This window comes from Chanodichthys erythropterus, chromosome 3, assembly GCF_024489055.1.
Source record: "Chanodichthys erythropterus isolate Z2021 chromosome 3, ASM2448905v1, whole genome shotgun sequence".
In the NCBI taxonomy this organism is placed as follows: Eukaryota; Metazoa; Chordata; class Actinopteri; order Cypriniformes; family Xenocyprididae; genus Chanodichthys; species Chanodichthys erythropterus.
The window spans coordinates 23,332,974-23,356,191 of record NC_090223.1 but is presented as its reverse complement, the minus strand read 5'-3'; the positions used below and the strand labels follow the sequence as shown (position 1 = coordinate 23,356,191).

At 39.1% G+C, this 23,218-nt stretch overlaps 1 protein-coding gene across 1 annotated transcript in view; it reads right to left on the bottom strand.

Annotated features, from left to right (window-relative positions):
• Positions 1-3,249: 3,249 nt before the first annotated feature.
• Positions 3,250-23,218, bottom strand: part of ppap2d (phosphatidic acid phosphatase type 2D) — a 42,042-nt gene continuing 22,073 nt past the window's right edge. Inside the window, exons 2-6 of the mRNA XM_067381425.1 lie at positions 11,740-11,897; positions 8,761-9,044; positions 7,941-7,998; positions 4,663-4,839; positions 3,250-4,565 (exon numbers count right to left, since the gene is read on the bottom strand). Coding sequence (XP_067237526.1) covers positions 4,464-4,565; positions 4,663-4,839; positions 7,941-7,998; positions 8,761-9,044; positions 11,740-11,897 — 779 coding nt within the window. The 3' untranslated portion in view covers positions 3,250-4,463. The remainder of the gene's footprint in view (positions 4,566-4,662; positions 4,840-7,940; positions 7,999-8,760; positions 9,045-11,739; positions 11,898-23,218) is intronic.

Genomic DNA, 23,218 nt, shown 5'->3' with positions numbered 1-23,218 from the left:
TTAAATGAAATAACCTATTTTTAAATATTTAGTATTTTGAATAATGTGGCTATTCTAGATTTAATGAATGCTTTATGCTTTATGTGAATGCTGTGTCATGTTGTCTTTAAAGTAGCAGGGAGTTTTATTTACAGGAAAATCTGTCTCTGCTTATCGCTGTTGATTCCGGGCTGCAGGATTATGGGGCAAAGTGAAGGCTGTTGAAGAATTATAGTGGTAAGACAAGTTGAGTGAAGTACATTATGTAAAAGAGCAGGGCCATACATTATGGAACATGTACACGTCAGGTATGAAATATGTTCCCTGGTAAAAACATTGTGAAACAAAACAGCCCCAAAACCACGGTCACATTCCTTCCCACCCAAGCGCCCCACGCCCAGAGCCCCCAGCCTCCCTGCGCCACACCAGCAGCCAACTACAGAGCCCCGCCCCCTCTCGCCCCTCATACCGCACCTCCACTCATGCCTTTACTGCTACTCGCTCCCTCTCTCTCTCTCTCAATTGCTTTATCTCTCCCTCACTCGCTCGCTCTGATCTTGGCTGCCTTTTATTCTGCTCACTGCATCTGGAAGTACACTAGAAAAGAAAAAAAGAGAAGGAAAAGTAAAGCCTCCTCCTCTGCTTCTAGCTCTTTGCCAGCTTCTATCTGGCCAGGAATCGCAATGGTAGCATGACCCCAGAAGCAGCCAATGCGCTCCACTGCACACGAAAAGAAAGAGAGAGAGAAAGGGAGGGAAATGAGGGGCAGGGAGAGAGAGTTGGAGAGGTTTGGATGTCTAATGTTAAACTAGTTACCTCCGAGAGACTGCAGGAAAGTAGACCTCAAGGGCTAGAGTTAAGAACCCCTGATCAACACCATGCAAAAAAAAAAAAAAAAAAAAAAGCATTTTGTGGAAAAATCTATTGGAATATATTTTTATGCCAGCAACCTTCAATACCATTCAAAATGTATTTGATCAAAAACAGCAATGTTGTGAAATACACCAATCAGGCATAGCATTATGAGCACTGACAGGTGAAGTGAATAACACTGATTATCTCTTCATCACGGCACCTGTTAGTGGGTGGATATATTAGGCAGCAAGTGAACACTTGGTCCTCAATGTTAATGTGTTAGAAGCAGGAAAAATGGGCAAGCGTAAGGATTTGAGTGAGTTTGACAAGGGCCAAATTGTGATGGCTAGACGACTGGGTCGGGGCATCTCCAAAACTGCAGCTCTTGTGGGGTGTTCCCAGTCTGCAGTGGTCAGTGTCTATCAAAAGTGGTCCAAGGAAGGAACAGTGGTGAACCAGAGACAGGGTCATGGGTGGACAAGGCTCATTGATGCACGTGGGGAGCGAAGGCTGGCCCGTGTGGTCCGATCCAACAGATGAGCTACTGTAGCTCAAATTGCTCAAGAAGTTAATGCTGGTTCTGATATAAAGGTGTCTGAATATGCAGGGAATCGCAGTTTGTTGCCTATGGGGCAGCATAGCCGCAGACAGGTCAGTGCACACAGTGCCCATACCCTGCCCACCGCCAAAAGAGCCAACAGTGGCAGGTGAGCATCAGAACTGGACCACAGAGCAATGGAAGAAGGTGGCGTGGTCTGATGAATCACGTTTTCTTTTACATCACGTGGATTGCCGGGTGTGTGTGCATCGCTTACCTGGGATCACATGGCACCAGGATGCATTATGGGAAGAAGGCATTGTGATTCATTGGGCAATGTTCTGCTGGGAAACCTTGAGTCCTGCCATCCATGTGGATGTTACGTTGACACAAACCACCTATCTAAGCATTGTTTCAGACCATGTACACACTTTCATGGAAATGGTATTCCCTGGTGGCTGTGGCCTCTTTCAGCAGGATAATGTGCCCTAAAAAATGCCTTAGGAATGGTTTGAGGAGCACAACAACGAGTTTGAGGTGTTGAATTGGCCTCCAAATTCCAATGGATCTCAATCCAATCGAGCATCTGTGGGATGTGCTGACAAAAACAAGTCTGATCCATGGAGGCCCCACCTCACAACTTAAGTTCCCATTTGTCATTTTAGGATTCAGAAGGGTGCTCACCAGCGCCCCCTTTTTGGTCAATATGTCCCCTCGATGCTCACTTTTGCTGAGCCCACACTGGTGCGAGCTCCGCAGCAGACTTCTTCCCGACGGTCAAAGTGGTGTTACATCATGAAATTGCAGACTCGTAGAAAGACCACAAGGGTTTAGGGTGCGAAACTCTCACGCCAAGCTTTTGATTAAATTTCATTTGAAATCACCAATGAAATATGACAACAACTGTCTCATGAATTTTGTTTCTAAATGCTCATGACAAATCACATATTTTTCAGGCTGGCTCAAGCTAATGCACATGTGCAGTCCTAAATACGCATCTTTCTTGTGTCCTAAATGCGTGTCTCTTTTTTGTCATGACAGTTGTTGTCAGATTTCATTAGTGATTTCAAATATGAAATTTAATCGAAAGCTTGGCAAACAGCTTTGGCGAATTTGATGTTTCCACATTCAAAGTGATAGGAGCTGCACTTGAATGCCCAAGAGGCTTTTCAAAAATGGCCGCCGAGTGAAATTACTTGTCTTAAAGGGACATCTGCTCAGACTCTATCAACGCAGAGTGTTTGACAGATCAATGTGCTACTACATTTCTCTCTGATCCGCAGGAGATTCAGTTAAATTGAACGTGGAGGATTTAAACTGGGACAGATGATTGACAGGGCAGTTTAAACGGTGACAGGTTACTAAGTAACTAAGCAACAAAGTGGTCCGTTAAAGACGCAACTATAGACCTTATTCAGAGCAGCGCCATGACATGAATGAAAGCAGGGCTCTTAGGGATAGACTAAGCATGTTTTCAATGACATCCGCCTTAAAAAGCTGTATAAAGCTCCTATACACTGCGTTTTTGTAGTTTGTGTTGTCCCTTATCAGTGCAAAATTATCACAAATTAATAAAAGTATTCATGCCAATATTGTTCAAAACCCCACTTTTTTAGGGCGTTTCCAAACTTTTGGAGGGCAGTATCTGAACTTTTCTTCACAAAAACATAGATACTTTTAGGGCATTGTATAAGTAGGCGAATTGGGACACAGCACGGAATTCAGTAAATTGACATTTACAGGCTGTTTACTGTTGGCAAGCAACACAAATAGTGATGTGAAGTCACAGGTGTGTTTACTCTCAGTGGTTGTGTATAAGTGTGTGTGGGTGGATGTGCGATTAGTTCTGCCATTATAGAGTAGGCCAAAATGAGTTACAAAGATTGAACATTCATTTTATTGGTTTGGTTTATTAATACAGTGGTTATTTCAGCCTCACAGGCCTTTCACAGAGGAAACCAACAAATGAAATGAAACTAGATAAGTAGAATATAGCTTTCTGACAATCTGTGGCTCAGTCACTAGTCTCTTTAACAATTAGCAACAATAACTCTGAGTACCTGATCAACACGAACGATAAAAACATATATAAACACGTAAAACAAGAACTTATAAAAGTGATGCTAATACTTCTGAAAATCTGGATCGTTTATAAAATGATTTATTTACATTCATTCTGAATAATTATAATGGGGGAGGGAGGGGGCACACAAAAACACAAACAAATGGCACTTACTGCAGGAAGGAAGTAGAACACTGATTAAAGGAGACAAAATATAAAATATTATCTATAGTAATTAGACAATTCCATAGTGTAATTCAAGTGCTATGAGTAGTTAAGGGTACACAGGTATAGAGCCCCCACCCGCTGAGCATTTGGGCGAGATTCAAGCCCTCATTATGCGGAGGGGGGTGAGGAGGTTGTTGGCTCAAACCTCCTTTCAGTCTCACTCATGCAGTGAAAGTGGTTAGTACAAACACGGAGTTTAGCCCACCTTAATACAACACAAGCTTAATAGCATTAGCATCAGATCTGTGCTTTTATAAACAGAGGGTGTCTACAATCGGCACCGCTATGATTGTGCAACAACGCACCAGAACAGTGGTCTAGCCAGGTCCAATAGCAAACATGCTATTGTGTGAGGCCCAAGGATTGTTGTGATTTGTCCATTTTTGTCCAATGGTAGTTCATTATATAACATTCAACATGAGCCGAAAAGCTTTACATGTTGAGAGTTACATATGGGTTATTATCTTTAATCACTGTGTGAATCTCTGAGCCTGGACTACAGGTGACAAATTATAATACAACAATTATTAGCAGCTTCAACTAGAACATATTTCAAAAATATAAAGGATAAACTTTTTTTATATAAAAATATCATTTATCTATGGAGGGTTGATACAATGCGGACGGGTTTGTTGAAGGGTTAGACGTGTATATAACTGTTCTTCTTTCAGGGTGGGCGGGAAATGGTTCTCTGTGAGGATTTGAACATGCTCCAAAGTTCTTTGTCCAATTCCCGTTATTCACTCGATCACTTCTGCTTTCACTATCAATCTCTCGCAGATGTCTCTATGTGCAGGTCTGTTAGCAGACGGTTTGCTGGCTGGACAGGGGACTTTCCAGCGACAAGCTTGTGGGAGACATGTCTGGACGAGACATCTTAAACATGGATGAGATATAAAAGGCCTGCAACCACACAAAGAAAATGTCAAAGTGAGCAGTTCATTACACTGCCAGATTCATACTAATGGTTGTCTAGAATGTGTTGTGACAGGATGCTTACCACCCAGTAAGCGGTCAGTCCTCCCTGCAGGAAGCCGGTCAGGACATCAGTGGGGTGATGGCGGTAGTCGGAAATGCGACTGAGTCCTGTGTACACTGCTAACATCACCAACAAGAACTGCAGCAACGGTCGCAGGAGTCGCGCCCCTCGCCATGACAGCCGCGCCTGCAGGTAGAACTGCACAAACACAGGAAGTTTCAAGAATGATTAACATATGAGCTGATAAAAGAGTGTACGGGCTGATAAATAAAGTTTACAGAGTGTGTTTGTGTGTGTATCTGACCTTGCTAATCTTGCTAATCTAACCACACTCAAAAGCCTAAATAATGTTCATATTTAGTTTTAGTCTGTAATTATTATGAAAATTCAGTCATTAATTACTCACCCTCATCATCGTTTTACGCCCGTAAGATCTTCGTTCAGCTTCAGAACACAAATTAAGATATTTTTAATAAAATCCGATGGCTCAGTGAGGCCTCCACTGACAGCAAGATAATTAACACTTTTAAACGACCAGAACGCTAATAAAGATATATTTAAAACAGTTCATGTGGCTACAGTGGTTCAACCTTAATGTTATGAAGCAACGAGAATACTTTTTGTGCACCAAAAAAACCCAAAATAACGACTTTATTCAATTAAATCTAGTGAAGGGCGATTTCAAAACACTGCTTCGTGAAGCTTCGAAACTTTACAAATCTTTTGTTTCGAATCAGTGGTTTCCGAGTGTGAAAGTCACATGATTTCAGTAAATGAAGCTTCGTTATGTCAAGTGCTTCGGAATTTCAAGTGACTTTGGCAGTTTGATGCACGCTCCAAACCACTGATTCGAAACAAAAGATTTGTAAAGCTTCGAAGCTTCATGAAGCAGTGTTTTGAAATTGTCCACCACTAGATATTGATGAATAAAGTCGTTATTTATTTTTTTGGGAATTCAAAAAAATATTATCAAAAAATTTTATCAGATTTTTTTTTTTCGGATTTTATCAAAAATATCTTAAATTTGTGTTCTGAAGATGAACGAAGGTCTTACGGGTGTGGAATGACATAAGGGTGAGTAATTAATGACAGAATTTTATTTTTGGGTGAACTAACCCCTTAAGTCAACATGAAATGAACATTAACCCTATTGATTTTATATTGTGAAACATTTATAAACTTTTTTTTTTTTTTATCTTGTAAATTTTAATCTAAATGTCATAACACAATCTTTTGTTGAAGTGACAGACTTCTCTCTGGTGATGTATGCTGGACTTTGTTTATCATTTTGTCTGCATAAACTCCACCCTTCTTATAATCGACTTCAGGTTTGCGTTAAGATCTGTATCCAATCAACAACTGATGGACTGAACCAAGTTTTGTTTTCAATAATCTGTTTCACTCAGATGTAAGTCACAATACAGAAGAAACAGGTGGAGCTGGGGAAGGCGGAGGGTTTCTGAAAGCGTGCTTACAACTGCTACAGCAAATGCTGACCAAGTATTTGAAGGTTGAGTAGCGAGCTCATTGGCAACTGATACAGCAGGAACCAATCAGCTGTGCTCTATAGAGAGCAGATCTAGTTAAGGATCTATCAGCCTGCGCCATCTAGAGTTTCATGACAGAACTTTGCATTTATGGGACTGATCATGTCAGATGTTGTTGGTAATTTGAAACATGTTATTTAAATTGGAGTTTTTGAGATTTCTGTATTTCAAGTAGATAGGTCTTGGATGCCCAAAATGGCTGCCTGGAGGCGTTGCAAATATGGCCGTCAAGTGAACTGACTTTTCAGGAACTTTAGCTGCATCTGAAACTGCATACTATATGGTAGGTACTACATGTCGCTTGAAACTAACTTCACGACCGTTAAAAAAGTTTTATCTATAGGGTATTAAAATTGGACATACTTTTCGCAAAGTGCCCATACTATAAATTTGGACATACTACTTGGCTCACATACTGTTTTATGCCTACTATATAGCATAGAAGTAGCCACATTCAAATGCAGGGTTAGTCTTCACACCTGTGCTATAATAGACAGAGTGTTCGAAATCGATCACTACATTTCAGTTAGGATGCTGCCTTAGAAGTAAACACTAGCTTTAGGTGAAAAAAACCCCAAAAAAACACGTTAACATGTGTTCATGTTCAAGCGAGTAAGGGAGAAATATTGGGGTCAGCAGGCACAGCAGAAGTATTGGCTGTAGATGAACTTTATGGATATTGATGTCACACAGGGGACCATGAAACATTCCAGACTTTAAGGGTCCTCGTACGCCTCCCATCACAGGTGTTTGGCTTCCTGCAGTAAAGCCTGGAGCAGCTGGCGCTCAGAGCCAGAGCATGTGGCCACAGGTCAGGCATGCAAGGCAGGGCTAACCCTGAACAGTGCGGCCATTGGATGGGACAGAGTGAAAAAAAAAAACAGGCAGAGAGGACAAAGAGCCTGGCACAGATTTTCTATAGCTTTCCCTCGCTCTGTGCTCTTCCTCTGTTCGTGTTCTCTATCTCGCGCTCTCTAATGAGAGTTGAAGAGCTCTCCCACTTTTAGAGCAGCCAGAGGCCCATGAATTGAATCAGATGAATGGTAGAAAATAGCTTGTTTTTACACAGTGGGGCGAATTTTCTTTCCTCCGTTCTAAACGTGATTGGCACACAAGGCAGAGTAAATTCTGATAAGGTTTGTGGGGCAGTTGAGTGAAAGAAAAATGTGAATGCTATTGAATGTCATGCTTTATGATCGCTTGCGAGTGTTTTGTCATTTTTCCCCTTATTGTGCCCCTTCCCCAGGCCATAACAGCGAGTGAGAGAGAGAGGGGTTTAACTGAAAGAAGCCTGTCTATCTCTCAGCAGGCCAAAGCTCCCCCCCTCCCGGACCCAACCCACAACTAAACAAGGACTCCTCTGTCTTCGGCTAGCTTTCACTCGCTCTCCCTCTCTCCACTCCTCTATTCATCAGGCCTCTGGAGAACATTCCCTCTTTCACTCAAGCCTTTCTTTTCTGCTTGAAGCAAGATGCCTTTTGGGAGTTTTTTGCTTTCTCAGAGCCTTCTTCTTTCAGTATGAGTGTATTTGTGTGCATTTGTGTGAGTTGAAGTTTGAGAGAGTTTCTTGTCAGTAGGAATTTTTTGGCATTTCTCCCACATGGCAGGGATGGGAAGTGAAAGCTGACAACAGTAAAGCTCCTCGCCGGCATCCGACAGCAAGCACAGGCGTTTGCTTCAACCTGACGTGTGTTTGAGTTTGCGTGTTTGAGTGTGCATGTGGTAAATATGGCCACACACGGTGATACTCACTGCCAGGTAAAGCATGGTGTACATGGCGAAAGATGCATGGCCTGAGAAGAAGGACTTTCTGTTTAAGAAGAGCAGAGAGAAATATTACCAACTAAATGTCACAATATCACAAATCATTAAACCACTGCACTGCTTTATGGGTCGTAACATTGTCTACATGATGTTATATTAAGTAATCACAAGCATACGTGTTATTCTAAGTAAATCCCTCCATAGTTTACATACTATGTGTTGAAAAAGCATGTAACATTTGTAATTCAACCTTAACTAATCCTACACTATAGCTCTGTTTCAAAATCTAGTGCGCCTCATACCTAGGCAGCATAAAGCTAGGGCTGTTCCAAACATCTACAATGTCGTCTTTTGGACAAATTCTAAAGAACAATCTCATTTATCCTTCACAGAGTAGACAATCCCACAATGCATTGCAATAAACTCTAACCAAGATGGTGGACAAAGTAAGAGACAAAGTAAGAAAACTTAAAATTTGAAAATATTGAAAATCAATACAAAGAAGTGCGCTTAACTGTATTGAATGTGCAAAGTAATTTTTTATAACTGTACTTCCAGGTAATATAATATTTATGAAATAAAAGGCCACTTACAGTAAGTGTACTTAAAGAGAGCACACTTTCATGACTACTGTGTGTTTCTTAACACATTAGGTACACTTTTAAAAAGTGCACTTTGTAATAATGTCAAACTAAAAGTATAACAAACAATTACTGACAACATGATAGATGTAGGACGCAGCCAAGGTTTTGGAACAGAGCTCATCTCATCTCTGTGCCTCCCATAAAACCCCTTATAGTCCACTAACCTGGCCTCCTCCACTATCTTGGGCTTGTTCCTGCAGACGACATCTGAAATGTAGGTTCCAGGTACGCAGTTGAGTGAAGCATAGGTCACATTGCACGCCGTTAAGAAGTGGGGACGGAGTCGGCCCACACTCAGCTTCGCCATGTTGGTCAAGGATTGCCCCACGCAGCAGCCAAACAGGAAGCTGCCCAGCTCCTTGTACAGACAGGACACGTAGCGGTTGCTCACAAATGCTCGTGAGTGCACACTTCTGAATCGTACCCGGTAGCACTCTCCGACAGCAATCTGAAACAGACATTGAACACCCTTGAGGTTACACCGAGTTAAATACTACAAGGCCCATGAAGCATGAGATATGTTCCCTGGCAGCCTTAAATAATTCATAGTACCTCACAACACATGCTCTCTTACACAAAGAGAAACTCTTGTTCAATAGCAAAGTAGATGAAAAGAGTAAATCAATAGCCTTGAGAAACAAGAGAACCGTGGGCTAATACAACTGTGGACAGGCAGTCTTTTTAAAGGATAGTTCTGTCATCAGTTACTCACCCTCATGTTTTAAATCCATATGACTTACTTATGGATTTATTGAACTTAAAGGAACACAAAAGGACAATTTATTGTACATGCAACTACAACAAAAGGATACTTAAGATTTCATGCATTAAAAAGGACACAAAAACACCATAGATTTAGTTCTCATTTATTATATTCCAAGTCTGTAAGTCGTTATTCACTGAACAATCTTAACATCCACCCTAGCACTCCTAAGCATGTTCATAAGAGCTTATGAGAGAAGTAGAAAGAGTATAAATCATTCTTTTGAGTCAGATATCAAATGTAGTCATGTCTCAATGTCGGGCCTTCGGTGAGCGTACATTGGACTAGTTTTCGCAGTGTGGTCTGCACCATCAGCACTAGTCGGACCCCCATCAGTGGCTCTTTGGCAATTGAGCATGTTGAATTGGCAAAAGAGCCCGTTGGTAAGAGGGATCATTCTGATTGGCTGTTCAGCTTAGTGAACCAGTGCACTAGAAGAACAACAAAAGTTACAAAAGCACGCAAATGACAAAGTAAAGAGGGAACACACAGAAGGCTCATCTCATTTTTAATCTTAATCTCATTTATGAAGATATTCACAGTTTTAGCTCTTCTGGCATCGCTTTTTGCATGACGAACAGTTGACTGCCACCTACTGGTATGGAGAGTTATTTCCTTCTGCACAGACAGAACGTAATGTGCTAGTTGGCCATTGGCTATAGTCTTTTTGTAGCGTAGTCTTCTGAATTCATGAGTCGTATTGACCACTTTTATCATACTTCCATGTTGTTTTTGCATCCATTTTGATGCTTAAAAGCCTCTGTTGTCATTCTTTGCAATTCCGTGGAAAGAAAGACTGGTACAATTATTAAAAATCTTTTGTGTTTCTGTGAAAAAAATACATTCGACACAAGGGTCAAGTCAAGTCACCTTTATTTTTATAGTGCTTTATACAATACAGATTGTTTCAAAACTTTTTCAAATATGAGACAAATTCAAATTCTTTGTAAAGAAGCTCTAAAAAGACTAAATAGTAATTATACATTCAGCTCAAGTCAGTTAAGTGTTGATTCAGTTTCCTAGGGTGAGTAAATGAAGATAGAATGTACACTGTTGGGAGAACTATCCCATTAAAGGGATAGTTAACTCAAAAATGAAAATTATCCCAGCCACCGAAATCATCCCAGAACCAGAGCCGGATAACAACAAAGCCCTGGAGTCTATGCGCACTGACCAGTCCATCTCAGAGCCAGGAGCGGACCTAAACCTGATAGATCTATGGTCTGCGGATCCAGTTCCCACCTAGATCCCCACCCCCGAGTCCTCATCTTCTTTGCCGGTCCCGTCCGGATATTTGGATGCTTCGGTCCCACCCGGAGATCTCCAGCTGTGCCTCGACCCTCCACCCCTTCGGCTGTGCCAGGCTTCTCCTTAGCTCCAGCTTACTCTTCCTTGATTCTTCAATCTTCACCCAGGTCAGCCAAGTCTCCATCTCCACCTCGGTCCTGCGAGCCAGCAGCTCCACTTTCGGATGTCGCCCTGGTCCGTCAGCCTCTCTGCTTCGCCAGTTCCTCCACACACCCTAGTTCCACCTCAGTCAATCGGTCCCCGGTTCTGCCCAGCCCTTTAGCCAAAGCTCCACCCTGTCACCTCCCACCGTCAGCTCCACCATGGTGTTTGTCTCCTCCTAGTCATCCCTGTCTATCACCAGCTCCAAGCCCACCTCCAAAACCCCCCCTCTCCCTCCTCAGTTGAACATTGTGCAGCGCAAGGACACACCTTTCTGAGGGGGGCGTAATGTCATGATTATGTCTGTTATATGAGTTGTCATTAGTTTCCATGGTTACAGATTAGTTAATCTTCATCCAGCTCTTCCTGTTTAGTTCCCTCATTTACTGTGTATACTCCCTATTCTGTTCAGTCTTTTGTCAGTAATTGTTTTGTGTAATGTTAAACTGAATGTCCAGTGAAGTTTATTTTGAAGGGTTACTCATTGTTTATATTCCTTATTCCTCGACAATACATGACACAGATGAACACAATCGGGAGTTATTTTAAAATATATCGGTATTAATGGTAGTAAAGGGTGTGAGATTTTGAAACCCCAAAAAAGTGCATCCATCCAACATTAAAGTAATCCATACGGCTCCAGGGAGTTAATAAAGGCCTTCTGAAGCAAAGCGACATTCCATGCATTTTGTAAGAAATATACCAGAAGTTCATTATTATAGTTTATAAAATAAATAAGGATATTTCAAGCTTGGAAGAGCCAGGATATATTTTAATATATCTCCGATTGTGTTTGTCTGAAGGAAGATAGTCATATACACCTAGGATGGGTTGAGGGTGAGTAAATCATGGGATAATCTTCATTTTTGTGTGAACTATCCCTTTAAGGCCTTTCAGCATTTTATAATTTAGTATATGTGTGTGTTCTCACCGTAAGTCCTGTGATTATGATGCCCCCGGCTATAAGCACGCTATCAGGAATGGCCTCATCTTCTATGTAAGGGTAGGTGATGCTGGAGTCCCCACAGAAGAAGCCCCTCATGTACGGAGTCACTGCTTTGAGCTCACAGGCGAAGAACGGAATGGAGGCTGTCAGGAGAGAGACAGACGGGTTAATTTTTCTGTCGAAACTACCTGGAGGAAAGTTCTTCTGTGTTTTTTTGGCACCATGAGATCAGACACAGATACATCTTTAATGCTCCATTATGTGCAATTAGAATCACGAGTGTGGCTGAGACATTGAGACTGTCACTCTGTCTTCCTGATGGGAATGGAGATTCAGCCTAAGGAACTGACATTCCATGCATAGCTCTGGCAGAACCAGTGTGGGAGGGGGTTGGAGCTAAAAGAGAATGACAGCACGGATAGATGAGGCATGTGGAGAAGAAAAGACCCTGAAGACGGGATTGAGGTCAGAGACTATGAGGAGGAAGATGGAAAGTTTTGTTGTGAGCTGTGCTGGGAATATGGTTCATTTGGAGTGCATAGGAGATTTTCTCTATCAGGAAAATAAACAAATTCATTGTACACCTGGATGGTTGCAGGCAGGTGTGTTTGATAGACAGGAGTGTAGAGAAGAAAAAACTGAAAAAGTTCTGCACACTACTGAAGCTTGTAGAATTCCTTACAGAATTCTTTAAGAATTCCTTATGGCAGTGTGTGGACTTACTCTATCCCCTTGTTAAACAATTACTAAATTAAAGATTAAACAGTAAGTGGTAATATCGAAACAGTTTTCCAGATAAGTGATCCAGGATGCTGTTCCAAATAGATGTGTGACCTCTCAAAGTATTAATCAGTAAGCAAATACAGTCATTTCAAAATCACAATCAGTTGTGGCTTGGAAGGAAATGCATGTGCTCCAATACATAGTGTAGTTTAAAGAATTAGTTCACTTTCAAATTAAATTTTCCTGATAATTTACTCACCCCCATATCATAAAAGATGTCCATGTCCTTCTTTCTTCAGTTGAAAAGAAATGAAGGTTTTTGATGAAAACATTCCAGGATTTTTCTCCATATTGTGGACTTCAATGTCCTCCAAATGGTTGAAGGTCAAATTTAGTTTCATTGCAGCTTCAAAGAGCTCTACGTGATCCCAGATGAGGACTAAGGGTTTTATCTAGAGAAACCATCACTCATTTTCTAAAATAAATAAAAAAATTATATAGGTTTTAACCATAAATCCTCATCTTGAACTAGCTCTCTTTTTCTTCTTCTTCTCTATTAAAATTCTGTTTATTACAGAATTTATTACTGCCCTCCTCAGGTCAAAGTTTGAACTAATTGTTATATACTATTGAACTAGCATATTGTACATGACAATTTAGTTCAAACTTTCACCTGAGGAGGGCAGTAATACAGTTAGCAGTGCAGGAATTCTAATAGAGAAGAAGAAGAGAGCTAGTTCAAGATGAGCATTTATGGTTAAAATGTATAATTTTTTTTTTTTTAGAAAATAAGTGATGGTTTCTCTAGATTAGACCCTTATTCCTCGTCTGGTATCGTTTAAAGCCCTTTGAAGCTGCACTGAAACTGTAATTTTGACCTTCGACCGTCTGGAGGCCATTGAAATCCACTATAAGGAGAATAATCCTGGAATGTTTTCATCAAAAACCTTCATTTCTTTTCAACTGAAGAAAGAAGGACATGGACATCTTTTATAATATGGGGGTTAGTAAATTATCAGGAAATTTTAATTTGAAAGTGAACTAATCCTTTAATATTTATATTAAAATTATGTCCTTTTCGGATAAGCTAACAAATGATTTTCATGTCATGGCCAATAAGCATTAAAAAGATCATCTCATTGGCCAGAGTACACTTGTTTATGTTCTTCATAGTGTCATCCATCAAGATGGATTGACAAGTTAGCTCTGTTAGCTTTAATTAGCTAATATAATGCACATAAGGCTTGATTCTCACTCATACTGTAAATTTTTTTCAGTTAGAGTGGGAGTCAAGGCTTCATCTGCAATGCACCTGTTTTGGAGGAGAGCAATTTAACATTAAGAGGTGCCATTTGGTTGTTAAGTAATGTGCTCACCAACAGAATCAGACACTGCTGCTTTTTATGTAATGTATTTCCCATTATGAATTACGGTACAGCTTGGTTCATTGGTCCATTGGGTCAGATTGCTTTCTAACCACAAGCAAACCACTTCAGAGTTTGTTTCAAGCGGGCCGAGACCACCTCATTCAGCCAACCTTGAGAAAACATGCCTGTTTCCACTCTCAATGAGCCAGGTGTGAAAACTCTTCATAAAACATTCAGTTTAAATACTAAAAATGAATTTAGACATCACTATATTATGTACAGCATGAAAAAAAAAAAAAAGATTTTCATTTTGCTAAAGATTTATTTATTTATTAGTGCTTTTAGAGGATAACTTTGAGTGTTAGATGATAGCAAATGTCTTAAATGTAAAAAATAAAATAAAAATAAAAATGGGAAATGAGCGTGTACAATTCAATATCAGGTAGTATTAGGGAGTGTGTCAAACAATCACTTACAGTACTCTTAATGGATTGAGAAGTAGTGGTTAATTATTTTTATATAATTATTACTGGAAATAAAAGTGGCATAGACAGTACTGATGTGTATAAATAGAGCTGAGTATGAAAATAGAAGTTATGAGTGATTCAGCTGTTGTGTTCTTGGTTTGTTCTCTCTCTCTTTCTCTCTCTCTCTGTCTCTCGTTTCCCCCAGGCCCGCACGGTCCCATGCCCTTGATCCACACAGAGCATGAGACTAATCATTAACCCTCCACTCTCTCCCCCATCTGGAACAAACCCATCCCGAAACGCAGACCCTGCCAGGGAATCTCTCAGTGTACGTGACCGCTCGGCTTCTAGGGCACATGCACATGCTCGCATGCTGCAGGGGGACCAAAACAGATCCAGAGATGGAAAGAAAGTGCAAAGTAGGTCACCGATGGCTGAAACAAACCAGCAAGTTCACTGATCACGATTGTTCTTCAAGAATATTGTCTTAACTAAGGGCTCCAACGCACTAGACTTTACAAAACTACATCAATTTATATAGCATATTTATAGTTGCGGTAATGACAAAATATGGACATATTTTGAAAAATATGTTCAAAAAGGTGTTAAATTGTCAGCAAATGTTTTTCAATTAATGTTAACAAACTCAACATGTTAACAAACATTAATATCACTCAAACACTCCATCAGAGCCCTAACAAGCAAACATACAGATCTGTACATCAGAATGAATGCTTAAGAACACCCTTGAAGACACTGATAAGCATAATCAGAATTTAGGACTAAATTTGTGCTGTGTATCGCTGACAGCTGCTTTTCTCAAAATAAGTGGAGGCCAAACAAAGATAAGGTAAGACGCAACATCCTGCACTGCTGAATATGTAGAGGTGAAGAAGGCATACTGCTGGTGAGATATCACCGAGTTCCACGTCAGCACACCCTGATCTGACCCTGATCTCGCTTTCGCTCGTTCTCACTGTAGCGCATGCTTGACATTTCATCCATGCTTTGGACAGGTCCGTACACTGTTACCCTGCAGGGTCCTCTTTGGGCCGGCTGCATGTGTTTGTGTGTAACTGAGATCCCTATCATTAGCCCTGGTCACCATGCAGGATACAGATATGAAGGGATGGTGATCAAGCTCCTGTCCAGCTGGCTTTTAAATAGAAGTCTACAGTCCTTACATATACTATAAGGCAGATTTATTTTCCTTCAGAGCCTTTTCCCCTCAGAATTATTCAATAAAGGGTTTTTGGTTACAGGCCTGCCTTGAGGTACATAAGGGGTGGACTGGGACTACAAAGCATCCTATTGCAAATTGCTTTATTAGGGTCAATGAATATATATTTATAAAGTATATTATTAGTATATTTATTAATATTTATTAAGTATATTATAAAAATAAAGTACTTTTTTCACCTGGGTTAGCTTTCATAATGGTACTGATGTTTTCAGGCTGTTGCGGTAATGAGGTTTTAGTGATTTATTTTGGAAAATATTTTCAAAAAGGTGTTAGTAAATGTTTTTAAATTAAAATGCAATTCATATACAGCTCTTCTATGATGAGCAATTTCTGCATTCAAATTCATTTTGATTTTTGATTTTATCATGCACACCAATCTCATTGAGCCATTGTGAAGTTTGTACCTTGATATGTTTGAAGATTCAAAATACATTACATTAATTGTTTCAGTGATGAATGTGTAAATCGATCCGATCAAAGCGTGTCACATTCAAATCCTACATAATTCTTCTATTTCAGTAATCCAAAACCTTTGTATATTTGCATTTATTTTGTGATTTTACTTGTTTAACTTGACACATAGTGTACAGTACTGCACTGAACATCCCTCCCCTACCATGTTTGTCTTCTAGCAGGCGAGGAGGTGATGAGAGGGGCGAGCAGAGCTTCGAGCTGGTGCAATCCTGTGAAACTGCAGTGAATGTGCGATAGAGTAGTGGACTGTGCGTCTGGGGGCAACCAAGCCATGCTGGTATGCATTATATCGCCTACACCAGAATCACACTTTCAATGGATTGGACTGACAACACTGAAACTTTTTCTCCCATTAAAATACATTTTTCTTGAATTTAAATTTGATTTTGGAAGAAACTCCACAAGTCGCTGCTCCCTACGGCCAGTTTATCTTTGGGGAAAGTTGGCCAACCTCCTCTCGCTTTCCTGGCTCGCCTGTGCTGAAGAACGAGAAAAGATTAGCAGTAATCTTCCAGGTGTGCTAATCCTTTTATCGGTGTGTGCTCACACTTGGGGCGGGTTGGGAAATCGGTGGAGAAAAGGCACCTTAAATTCAGCCTCCAACGCTTCAGTTGAGCACACTTAACACACGGCGACCTCACAGGCCGCGCTCACGGTTGTCCATTAGCTCACATCCCCAAAGGAAGCTCCTTATCACCAAGACAGCATATTAGCCAGCGGCTAGCTGCTGTCAGCTGAGCTAATGATTAGCTAGATCAGTCATGCTACACTGGGTAACACGTACGCACCTCATGAACAAAGGTCAAGGATTGAGAATCAGTCCAACAAAGCCTGTCTTTATAAAGACCCATTACAACAAACTGGCACACGTTCGGTTTCAGTTAATGTTTTTCAGTTCTTTCGTTTCAGTCAGAAAGATAGAAATAAAGTTGTATATGAAGGAAAATTTTGCTATTTTAAAGGTTCCAACTGTAATTTAGTTTCAGATTTCTCCAAGGTTTAGATGCATCCAAGGTCAAAAACACTTTAATTTTCTCATAATTTACACTGCAGCATCACCTCTTTTCTCACAGTGTCTGAAAAGGATTCAGTCTCTCTAAACCCCTCCTCTCCAAGAGCCTGCTCTGCTCTGATTGGTCAGATGGATTGGCCACTCTGTTGTGATTGGTCTGTCGTTTACAGTGCATATCGGAAACTGGGTATCAACTTGAGCGAGAGTCCTCATCCTTTGGGAGTGCATGCAAAGTAGATTTGCTTTCGCAGCACAGAAAACAGCATCTTCTCGACATATCAACAACAACACAAAACAAACTATTCCAGGCCTCAGCTACAACTACAGTGTTTGAGGGTCAGAGAAGACATTGCTCGTGAACAGGCAATGAAGAGCATAGGCTTGCATTATGCAAATTGTTACAAACCTTCGTAGGTTTGTGTATGAAGTAAGACTGGAATTATTGATGACTTCTTTCTTTTGGGAGACAAATATATTTGTCATGTACTCTGATCTTTGAAACTTTTGCAGACCATCTGCATTCACAAACAGCTACATTACTATCTAAAAAAGCTTAAAGGGTGCGATTAAAATAAGTCTGCTCCTCTCTATGATATCATTATTTTGGTTTCACCACATGACTATGATTTGCAAGGGTAAAAGGTTTTCAAATATTAAAAAGAAGTGAAGAAATTGTGTTTTTAAGAAATAATAATAAAAGATTGTGCTAAATGCAGAAGGTCCTTAGAGTTTAATTTAGCTTTTAGAAATTTAAGTTCTGGAATACATGGACAAACAGCTGGTTTTGTTGAATAATGTTTAAAAGTGCTTGAAACAGTTTGCATGCATGATAAACAACTATATATTTTAGGAAAAATCTGATATCTGCAACATTCCCTGCATGCAGTGCATGAACTACACTAAAATGGAAGGGTTTGTTTGACCGATATGAAAAGCGACGAGCCACAGCTTGCACTTTTGTGTTGGAGTCTTAAGGTGCATTCACATTAACAAAAAAAGGTCCATTGTCTGTTTTCAATAGATTAGTGATCTCACAGACCTCACAGAGAAGTCGCTTTTAAACCAAACAGCCCTCACGTGAGATTCCAGATTACATGGATTTTTGTTGAAATAACTGGATTTCGCAGAACAACGATAAATGTCACTATACCTTCAAAATTACAGTAACATGGCGTGAATGGTTCAAATCCAATTGCCCTGCGTTAATTAGCATTTTAGGCTAATTTACTGTATAGTTATATAACCACATTCATGACAGTTAGTTTATGAAACAAGACAAAATGCGAAAATGAATAACGGAGTCTCTTTGCGCTGTTTTTAATTATCCAGCAACTAAGAAGCAATAGCAATGTGCTATACATAATGCAACCGGTGGGAAATTAATAAAGGTCTCTAAAGGAAAAAGAATCCACCACACAGTACTTTAATGAAAAGTAGGCAATTCAGCTATTATGTCAGAAGCCAGTTTTTTAAAGCATATGGTTAATCTCATGTCATAACAGTGTAGCCACCTATAGACTTCAGATTTAATGAATTTGAGGAATTAAAATACAAGTATATTATATAGAGATGTAACTTATTTTATATTCTGGCCTTAGTCTGTATTCTTTTTGCATATTATATTCTGTTTATATTCTATGAAGGATGAAGAGAATGTGAGAAATAAAGTCAATTAAGAAAACCTTACTATAAGTAAGTCCTGGAACAAATATGGTGCTGGAAAAAGTACATGGATTTTCCTTAAGTCATTTTGTCTTCATTATGATATCAGGACAGTTTTATCAACCTAAAATGTGTGACTTTTTTGAAACTTTAAATGTTTGTACCTTTAAAATGTTAACATATTCATTAAAGACAAGGTCATTGTATATATGAATCACATTCTAACATGTTTTTTTTTTTTTTTTTTAAATAAATCAGCTCAAACTTATAAGTTTTGTATAATTACCAAGGCTTAATCGTGGGTCACACTTCATATTAGGTGTCTTTAACTACTAGGTACTTATGTCAACTGAAAAAAATATTCTTTGTTACAATGTACTTATTGTGTCGATGTTGTATTGGAAACACATGCTGCTATTGACAACCCTCAACAATGAAGTTTGAGTCTCCATTGGCTAGTCCAAGACCAAGTCCTATCAATTTGAATGGGATAATCCTGAAATCTCAAAAAATGCTTAGTGAACTCACAATTAAATAACACATTTGAAATCAGCAACAAAATCTGACATGAACTGGCCCATAAATTATGTTTCTTATGCTCAAATAGTGTTAAAAAAAGCTTATTTTTCAGGCTAGACGAGGAAATGCACATTAGTGATGCTGTGACTTTACCAATCAGCGATTGGGTCTTTTACTTAGAAGGTGGGACATATTCCGCCATATTGCAGTTTCTCCCATGCATAACTAAAAGAAGTGAACCGTCTTTATTAATCTTTTAATACTATTATTAATCTTAGCAGTTGTCACTGAACATGTATCAGGTGTCTGCTGTCATTAAAGCTTCCTGTATCAGTGGCACGTTCATCAAATTAATTTATGGAACAAGGCCAGAGGTGCTGGTGTGTAGAAAAATCTATGCCGCCCTGGAGTATTGTGTAAAGCACAGCAAAACACTTCCATTAACGCTGAGGGACGATGTCAGGATCAGTGACCCACCCTAGCATGCTCGCTTATCTAGAGGACATCGCTAATGGATCCACGCGGTAATGCAATATCCCGTATCCACCAGTCTGTTTTTTTTCCTGCGCTTTTAACCTAGAGCCAGTCGATGCTATTGATTGAGGTACATTCTACGTGCTGTTCCATTAACGCTCCACCGTGCCAGTGGAGTTAGCAGATCAACACAAGTCCATTAGCAGATCACATCCAAAAAGCCATGGCCCAGGATCCCTGGCATCCCGGAGACAAACAAAGCCATGATTCAGTCCTTACCGAGAAACATGCCGCAACCCGGCTTCACCCAAGCCCAGAGCAAACACGCTACACACTAGACAAGCAGTGTACATGAGTCCAAATGAGTACTGTGAGGTCAGTTCAACCACAGCTACACTCTCTCACAGAGCTTCACAACAAACCTCCAAACCACCAGCTGGCCACACGCAATCTGTCAAGCAGCTGCAAGGAAACTCCAACACCTGACTGGAGGAGAGAATACAGAGATGATGGATGAAGAGTGTGAGAAAGCAGGCCAGAGAAGATATGAGATAAACAATTGCACAATGTGCTCTCAGCCTGGGCCATTTTTTCAGTCACAAGAATGAGGGAACAGAACATTAGATGAGAAGCAATCCGTGCCTCGCTCGGAGAGAAAAGATCTGGTTCTAATTTACACTTCTGAGAACCACAGCCCAGATTGAGCTCACTGTGAAAGAATAACAATGAAACTAGAGTGAACAAGAGACTCAACAACAGCATAAGAAGTGGACAGAAATGCACAAAAGCAGATGGGGCATATTTCGTTTTTCTGTGTATAACATTTGTGTTTGTAATTGATAGTTAACTAGAAAATGCTATGTGGTTCTAGTGCACTGTTATGCATTTGTTAGTGTTCTATGTGGTTGTTATTGTGTTGTTATGTGGGCACGATGAGTTGTGGGTGCCAAGTGTGTTTAACTCACTTGCTAACATGGTTGCTTACTGGCTGTCAAGAGTCAAAACAGCCCAATTCAACCCAAGACTAGTCTATGACTCAGATCCCCCATCGTTTTCAGCCATTTTATCATCTAAAACAGTCCAACTACTACTAAAGTATAACAAGAAACCTCTTTTCGTAATTTGATATATTCATATTTATAGGACAAACAGTGCATGATAAGTAAAGAACCTAAGTTTAATTTTTAAATACATTGATGAAACATCAGTTTTATTTCAACCATTCTTTTTGTTTTATTAAGGTCATACTGAAACTATCTTGGATTTTTTTATCATGCCATCATTTATATATCTTTTCTAGTGAGTAATATTTTTTGATTTACTTGTCCTAGACCTACACTATCAATCTTGAAATATTCACAATAAAAATATGAATTATTGTTACATTTTTAAAACTATGATCATGTAAATAAAGAATGGAATAAAATATTATCCATAATATAGCTATAGCATATATTCAAAATAATATGAATTTTACAAAAAATATCACTGTACTTCTATTTTTCTTAGAATTTCCATCTTGATCAACAATATTATCCCTAATAAAGTTTTATCAAAAGCTTAATCTCCATTCAAACTGTGATTTTGTTCAATTATTTTGTGAGAAAATAATTGTGTGTACAGTATTTAAGATACTTTAAATGCTAGCAATAAATTAATGTATGCCTGTTCGTTCATAAAAATGAAGAAATAGAAAAACAAATTACAGACTTTCCTGTGATGTATATTACTTCAACATTTTATGGTCAGAAATATTTTTATTTTTAATATTTGAAAGAAATTAATAATTCTATTCAGCTTGGCATTTATAATGTTTCAAAAGAGTCCTGTTTCAAATAAAAGCTCTTCTTTTGAACTTTCTATTAATCGAAGAATGTTGAAAAATTTATCACGGTTTTGACAAAAATATGAAGCAGTAAAACTGTTTTCAATGCTGATAATGATAAAAAATGTTTCTTGAGCAGCAAATCGTAATATTAGAATGATTTCTAAAGGATCATGTGACAGTGAAGACTGAAGTAATGATGCTGAAAATTCAGCAAGAATAAATTACATTTGAAATATATTAACATAGAAAACAGTTATTTTAAACTGTAATAATATTTATTTCATGATATTACTGTTTTTACTGTATTTTTGATCAAATAAATCCAGCCTTGGTGAACAGAAGAGACTCTTTAAAAAACCAAAAACTCACCAACCCCAAACATTTGTAGTGTGTATATACTCTGTTGAAATTGTTAGTATACAAATGAAATAAACTAGTGGGAGTGTAAAAAAAGTGTTTTAAGTCAGTTTACTTTATAAAAGTCCTCAAGGCTGAAAGTGCCCATAGTTGAAGAAACACCCAAATATGAGCAAAAAGAGTAAGTGATGCTTGCCTTAGCAAACAACACTAACAATCAACTAAACAGTCTGAAAAGCCCTCAGCGATTGAGGAGACGGAGAAAAAAATGAGAAGAATAGTGAGTGTGTGAGATGAGAGAGCGAGAGTTTGCCAGACGGAGGCGATTAGCGGCGGTTCTGGAATGTGAGGTCAGTGAACAACGCTCAGCTGAGACCCTCTTTGTAAACAGGGCCCCTCCTCTTTATAACAATACACACGCATATACACAAAAAACCTTATTAATACATTAACCCTCTGGAGTCTGAGGCTGATTTGGGGCCTGGAGAAGTTTTGACATGCCCTGGCATTTGTGCTTTTTTCAGTTATTCATAAACATATTAATGGAAAAAGTGTCATTACACTGTATTCAGCACAAACTAGGCTACCATAATGTACATTGTACCAGGTATGTACATGTTTGCATTTTTGAAGGAATAATGTTTATGCTTGGTTATTAAAAAACAAAAAACTTAAGTCACTGAAATAAGGCCAAAATTATATATTATTATTTGTGTTCACAAGTCGTCTGGGTATTGGAGGTTGTAGACTAGAGTTTTTGCTTCAAAATAATGTTAAAATTATCCTGCCTACTTGTTCATATAAAACAATAGAGATATTTAAATTTTAAGACACTTTTTGTCAAGAAACACAGTATGCGTGGAGGCGTGAATCATCATGAATAATGGGTCATTTACACCTGAGAAGACAAAAGAATCGCATAATGAGCTGTAATGACCTGCATAAATAATTAGCTCTTTCAGTCAGGTAGGCTGTGAAAAAACCCTCTGTGATCATGTCTCAAACTCATCATGGTGTATTTCAAACATACAGAAAAAACAGCAATACTGTGAAATATTATTACAATTTAAAATAATGGTATTCTATTATATACTTTAAAATATAATGTATTACTGTGATGCAAAGTGTCTGAAAAATTATGTTACCTATATGGCATTTCATATAGACTTTTAGCTTAAAAGTATGCACATTTGGAGAAATATTGATGGATTCTCATATGTTTATGTCAATTTTCTATACAGAGGAGTAATATTTATTCAATATTTATCGTCATCACTATGAGTGCTGGAAACTGTGTTTTCAATTTATACCTGCAGCCGGAGGGTGCTCTGTGCAACT